The sequence below is a fragment of the Sinocyclocheilus rhinocerous genome, unplaced genomic scaffold (assembly GCF_001515625.1).
Source record: "Sinocyclocheilus rhinocerous isolate Xijiao unplaced genomic scaffold, SAMN03320098_v1.1 scaffold19, whole genome shotgun sequence".
NCBI lineage: Eukaryota > Metazoa > Chordata > Actinopteri > Cypriniformes > Cyprinidae > Sinocyclocheilus > Sinocyclocheilus rhinocerous.
In genome coordinates this window covers 814489-821630 of record NW_015638975.1, presented here as the reverse complement: position 1 = coordinate 821630, position 7142 = coordinate 814489, and the positions used below count along the sequence as shown (strand labels likewise).

The window sequence follows — 7142 nt, the reverse complement described above, 5'->3', positions numbered from 1 at the left end:
ATAGATGGAAAATGGCTTCAAACCGCTTAATATATTTAGCTAAAGCTATTTTTGACCTCCAAATAATATCAGTAAATATTCCAAGGCCTTGTCTGCTTAGTTGGCCGTTGGTGTGCAGCACCCATTGTAGCTCCATTATAGGTCCTAGACCATTTTAGTTCTTTATGCACTGTTACATTGAATGCACTAGATGAGAAACATACCTCTTTTTATACAAAATTAGAATCACCAGAGTTTGTCTGGTTACAGCTGAACCTGATTCATAACACTCAATAAATATCATTTTTGCAATAAGGCTTGTACTTATGGAGCTTAAAGAACTGAACGTAATAAGGAACTTTCTAATGGGTGTTTCACAGTAAATGCTGCCATTTAGATGTTATGTTCCTTGCCCTTCCAGATAGGAAATGTTTGCAAGACGTCTCATGAATATAATTTGATGTTTTCATATCTTAGTGCCATCAAGCGATATGGGAATGAAAGCAACAAATGAGTTGATCAATGTTGGTAGGGCATTACCAAGGGTGATTTAAAACTAACGATCAGAGAGGGTAATTGTCTTCTGAATTTCAAGTAATATTGAAATGCCACACATTACACACGGCACACGTACTTTCTGCCAATGATGGGAACTGGCAAGTTTTCTCCTGGTGCATTTGTCTTGTCAATATTACCGGGTCAGTCCATAATGAAAATGCAGTTGTGATGCATGTTTAACAACATGTGCTTCTAAATCATTTTTAAAAAACAGTCCCATTACAATTTCTATTTTATATCCTTTATACGTGTATATTTACACAAAACATTTTAACTTAGCAAAAAGAAAAAGGACAAAAAAATAAAAATCAGGATATTATAAGGGTCAACCTTCCATTGTGTGTAAGGTTCATTAATGACCCAAAACATTTATGTAGCCCAACAGTGTCAAAAAGTAGATGGACAACTTTTCTGTAACAAATGCCTTAGACGAGGGACAATACGTCTGATTAAAGGAAATCTGGTCCGTGAGTCTGTGTGATTCTTCTGATTGTCATTCAGTCTTCAACTTCAGATTTTCTGAAGTTTTTCTTACACAGACTCAACTGTGGGCGGATACGGCGGCACAAACAGAAGCAAACTATACAGAGATGGTCATAATCCACAATTTAATATCAAGTTGTAGAATCATCAAAAAAGCCACATACTGAAATGTTAACGGAATTACAGATGTGTCCAGTGCTACACGCAGTAGTCTGCCCAAAGCATATGAGAGTATCTGAAACATGAAGTTAAGGCTATCTAAACAAACACTGGTTAAGAAATAAGCTGTACAGTTGCACCTATAGAATGCCAAGAGAACATGTATGTGCACAAAGGTTGTTTACAGGTCACCAGAGAACAGTTCAGGAAGCAAAAACCTACATGTAAAGCCTTTTATAAAGACAACAAAATCAACCAAATTGAATCTTTACAATAATCTAATGGCTATAAGTTCAGCCAATTAAAAATAGAGGTTCAAAATAAAAATAAAAATAACAAAATTCCACTGCGGAGAGTCAGATGCTAGAACCTTCCTTTGAAGGGCTTGAATCCTCCGCTGCCGCCGGCCATGGGAACATTAGTGATCTGCACAATTCTGTTCATACCAGAAGAGGAATGACTGCAGAAACACACAATCGGGCAAATCAATACACAGGCAAAGTCAACACGTGAAGGAAAGACTGAAGACTAAATGTTATTTCCAGTAAACGTGCGAGAATTACGATACATTTGCCACCATGAGTAAATAACTAGCAAACTAACAAGGTGCAGTGAATGATAAAACTACTTGGTCTACAAAGCAGTGTGCCTACGATTGGATACGGCTGACACCGGAAACCTTGCACATTTCAAGTTAAAAATAAGGTGGATAGAGTTGGTACATAAAAAAATCAAAAATGGCACATAACAGATTGATATATGCGTCCTGATAAATTGAAAGATCACGATCATTATTGGATGAGCATTTATGAATAAATCTCTTATAAATGATTCAGTGACATACTTTTCTTAAACAGTCACTTGTCATCACCTCCTGGCATAACGGAATAATCATTACAATACATATGAGTGTCAAAATAATTTAAAAGGTAAGATACTCTTTTGATTGCTACAGCCAAACTATAAACTTATCCCACTACTTCTGTTATTTAAATGTTTGTACACTGAAATAACATGCAGTTGGAAAGACTGTTTGTGAAGCTGTTTCACACTGTACATTTACAAGGCAGCTGCTGTCTCCGGATCAACGGCAGTGTAAACACAGATTTGAATGTTGCATGTCTGTGATGATCATACTTTCAAAGGTTTAACGAAGTCCCTAGTCTTTGGTTTAGTGCTTGTGTCTAGGGCTGTGCGATTAATCGAAATCGAATCGTGATGAGACGTTGCGATTTGCTAATCGCAAAGCCTGCGATGTGGACGCGATATTACTCTGTTCCAGAGCATATGCATGACTGCCAGCCTTGAGTTGCAGTCTTACTAACCAATAGAGTGAGCGCACCTCCGTTCTCCCCAATCAGCACTGCTCTAGTCAACTGCGTAAACACCCACCATTAAAAAAAAAATTAAATCCAAAGCGGGAGAGAGACAGAGCGCTACTGGCGTCTACTGGGTCAGATCGATAGTTAGGCAAATTAAAACTAAAGAAAACCGTATGCAACTTAAGCTTCGAAATGACAGACAACGAACAAAAAAGGTAATTTCCAAGAGCTGCGTCTCCAGCGCATATCAAAAGCTCCCTTATCGGTTCTGTTTTCAGTACTGGAGAATAAAAGATACATTCTTAGATGTTTTTGTTAGTACGTGAACGTTATCTTACACATTTTATCTCCCCAACAGATTAATTTGAAATAAGTTTATGATGCATGTTCGCTATTCCCAATTCAGAAGAGCGCACACACAGCCTGTGTCTGTGAATGCTTCTCATACTCGCTCCTCTCTGCCCCACGTGGCGCGAATCCCGCGTCACGGACGAGCCGTTCACACTTGCCGCAGTCACGCAGCCTGTTTCGTAATGCTCGTTTATACTCGCACCCGGCTCCGCACCGCTAGTCTTCACGAGCGCATCTGGCAGTATGGATGAGGCTTGACGCACGCGCGCAACCTGTGTCGATTCGCGCCTGGCTCCGCGTTTAAAACGAATGTAAATTCAGTCTAACTGCTTTCTAATTTCACTTGGATGAAATGAAACATTCAGCACATTTTCCACTTGTTCTTAAAATCCCAAATACTTAAAATGAATAAATCAGCCTATGTAACATATTTAATACTTTAATAATTGACTAAAGCAATACAGTTCTTTATTTATAAAAAATAAACAAATATTTTCTGTGAAATTCAGTAATTAAGTTAATTCTGTAAAAGTAGTTATACCATTATAATCTTTCCTGCTGAAAAAAAAACGAACAATAGAACCCCTCCCAAAACACAATAAAAAATGTAATGGATTTCAGGGTTATAATGGGAATTTGTTTGGTTTTAATGTAAACTATAATGGTGTCTATTTGATGGATTCTATTGGTGGGATGTAATCTGGCAGATGGCAACCAATAGAACAACAGTAATTCCTATTGGAATAATGCCCAAAACAAAAAGGAATTTTGTAATGGTTTAATGGAAACTATAAGAATTTCTGTGATGGTTTCTATTGTTTTCTTCAGCAGGGTAATGATACCCATACTGTGCTGCACATTATTGACAATATTGAGCTGAAGCTTGACTTTGCAAATTTAAAATCGCAAATCAAATCGCAATATCTGTCAAAAAAAATCGCAATTTGATATTTTCCCCCAAATCGCACAGCCCTAATAAATAGAGTGAGCGCACCTCCGTTCTCCCCAATCAGCACTGCTCTAGCCAACTGCGTAAACACCCACCATTAAAAAAAAAAAAACCCGGAAAGCGGGAGAGAGACAGAGTGGGATTATGGCGTCTACTGGGTTAGATCGATAGTTAGGCAAATTAAAACTAAAGAAAACCGTATGCAACTTAAGCTTCGAAATGACAGACAACGAACAAAAAATTTAATTTGCAAGAGCTGCGTCACAGCGCATATCAAAAGCTCCCTTATCGGTTCTGTTTTCAGTACTGGAGAATAAAAGATACATTCTTAGATGTTTTTGTTAGTACGTGAACGTTATCTTACACATTTTATCTCCCCAACAGATTAATTTGAAATAAGTTTAAAATAAGTTCAAATGCATGTTGGCTATTCCTAATTCAGAAGAGCGCACACACAGCCTGTGTCTGTGAATGCTTCTCATACTCGCTCCTCTCTGCCCCACGCGGCGCGAATCCCGCGTCACGGACGAGCCGTTCATTCTTGCCGCACTCACGCAGCCTGTCTCGTAATGCTCGTTTATACTCGCACCCGGCTCCGCACCGCAAGTCTTCACGAGCGCATCTGGCAGTATGGATGAGGCTTGGCGCAACCTGTGTCGACTCGCGCCTGGTTTAAAACGAATATAAATTAAGTCTAACTGCTTTGCTAATTTCACTTGGATGAAATGAAACATTCAGCACATTTTCCACTTGTTCTTAAAATCCCAAATACTTAAAATGAATAAATCAGCCTATGTAACATATGTAATACTTTAATAATTGACTTAAGAAATACAGTTCTTTATTTATAAAAAATAGACAAATATTTTCTGTGAAATTCAGTAATTAAGTTAATTCTGTAAAAGTAGTTATACCATTATAATCTTTCCTGCTGAAAAAAAAACGAACAATAGAACCCCTCCCAAAACACAATAAAAAATGTAATGGATTTCAGGGTTATAATGGGAATTGTATTGGTTTTTGTAATGGTTTAATGGAAACTATAAGAATTTCTGTGATAGTTTCTATTGTTTTTTTCAGCAGGGTAATGATACCCATACTCTGCTGCACATTATTGGCAATATTGAGCTGAAGCTTGACTTTGCAAATTTAAAATCGCAAATCAAATCGCAATATGTCAAAAAAAATCGCAATTTGATATTTCCCCCAAATCGCACAGCCCTACTTGTGTCACACTGCAAGCATCAGCAGAGTGTGAGCAGCACACGTTTTGTCCCACACGTCTGCCCATGTTAATGAATGAGAACATTCACATCCGAAGTGTTGAGTCCGATCCACTCATTCATTATCCTGAGAAGTGACAAATATATGCACTGCTCATGCTCCGCTGATTCTTGTGATGTGAAACAGCCGTAACACACATAGCTCAATCGTAAGACTGTGTGAGAGTTTGAATCAGGATTGTGATCTCTAATACATGCTGTACATGCATGATCAAAACAAACCTGGAGTGTGGTGCCATCATGCCAGGTCGACTGTCCCCCATTCGGTGGTTATCTGTGAATCCTCCGCTTTGTGAGCCTGCTGCCCCGTGCCAGTCTTTCCTGGGGCCCTGATTGCGTCCATGCCGCTCCACCACCACCTGTCTGCCACTGCTGAAGTGCTGCTGTGGTAAGAGGGAGGTAATATGGCATTAGATTTGAAAACTGGCAACAAAAAGAATGTGTCAGAGGCATGTTATGTACTTTACCTGGTCTCCCATGACCACAGGTCTGCCACCATCTCGGCTGTTGAAGCTGGCTCTGCCACGGCTGGCTGTGGACACCCCCCTCATGGCAGGTCCGGGACCCTCTCTGCCAGGACGTTCTGGACGCATCCGCGCTGCCCTGTAATACAGTCAGCAGCAATCACTGATTGCCAGCAGCTCAAGAAGAGCCAAGCCTGAAATATCAGTCTTTGGTAGTGTTCTAGACACTACAATGAAATGAGCAGGTCAAACACACAGGGCAACAGTTCTTGACAAAAAAATAAAATAAATAAATAATAATAATGACCAGTGGTAGGGCTGCACGATTAATCGAATGCGATTGTCATGCGCATCTTGTCGGTAAAGCCGGTTCTGTGATTAGTAGTAAATCTCCATCACCTGCTTTCAGATGGAGCAGCATTTACTACACAGAGCCGTAGTTCTCCAACAAGCTACGCAAAAAATAAATAAATAAATAAAATAAAATAAAATATTCGCAAACAATATAATCGTACGATTATGAAATCTAAGAAACCGTTCGCGATAATGACAGCTGTTTGCATAGTGAACTACGGCTCTGTGTAGTAAATGTTGCTCCATCTGAAAGCACGTGAAAATACCACATTTAATAACATGTTTTTATTCCAAACTCACTTCATAACGTCAGTCGAGTGTTTAAAATAAATCCTTCTGTGAGATGATGTGGCTTCTTACACAGAATAAGGCACGCAACATATTTCATAGTATTCTAAGCAGTTTTACTCCAAACTCACTTCATAACGTCAGTCGAGTGTTTAAAATAAATCCTTCTGTGAGATGATGTGGCTTCTTACACAGAATAAGGCACGCAACATATTTCATAGTATTCTAAGCAGTGATAAAGGCTATGTCGATTAGCATTGCATTATAGATATACTTTATTATAATGAAAATTATAATCATAAGAACTCAGATAAACCATATATTGCCCTAGTCATGTTGAATCAATGAAAGCATTTAAATCTTCTGTTTATTCAGCAACCACTACAGGGATTTCCTGGGTTTCTTCTGCTAGGCGTATTTGGAGTTTCCGTGCAAGAGCGCCCTCTGGCCTTCGGATGGAGATTTACTGCTGATCACAGAACCGTGCTTCACTGAACGATACGCATGACAAACGCAGCTTCTGCCTAATCGCGATTTCGGTTTCATTTTGATTTATCATGCAGCCCTAGCCAGTGGTTTACGTCAAGAACTGGTCAAACTCACTAGCTTCAATTAATAAATTCAAAAATGTAACTGGTGAGTTCAAGGCTGATTTTTTTTGAAAATTAAAATACCTGGTCCCCATTGACTTGCATAGCATGGAGGAAAAAAAAATACTATGAAAGTCAATGGGGACCAATAACTGTTTGATTACCAACATTCTTCAAAATATCATCTTTTGTGTTCAACAGAAGAAAGAAATTTATACAGGTTTGGAACAACTTGAGAGTGAGTAAATGCTGATGGGATTTTTAAATTTTTTAGTAAACTATCCCTTTAAGTAAGAAAATAAGAAGTAAAGTTAAAGGGGTCATATGATGCGATTTCAAGTTTTCCTTTCTCTTTGGAGTGT

The 7142-nt window shown here is 38.7% G+C and overlaps 1 protein-coding gene across 4 annotated transcripts in view; it reads right to left on the bottom strand.

Annotated features, from left to right (window-relative positions):
• Positions 1 to 1126: 1126 nt before the first annotated feature.
• Positions 1127 to 7142, bottom strand: part of LOC107750497 (SAFB-like transcription modulator) — a 17767-nt gene continuing 11751 nt past the window's right edge. For 3 of the 4 annotated variants that reach the window (XM_016565892.1, XM_016565891.1, XM_016565894.1), the window contains exons 18-20: positions 5552 to 5687; positions 5307 to 5467; positions 1127 to 1639 (exon numbers count right to left, since the gene is read on the bottom strand). In XM_016565892.1, the coding sequence (XP_016421378.1) occupies positions 1543 to 1639; positions 5307 to 5467; positions 5552 to 5687 (394 nt within the window). In that variant the 3' untranslated portion in view covers positions 1127 to 1542. The remainder of the gene's footprint in view (positions 1640 to 5306; positions 5468 to 5551; positions 5688 to 7142) is intronic. The other variant, XM_016565893.1, reaches the window with a different exon arrangement.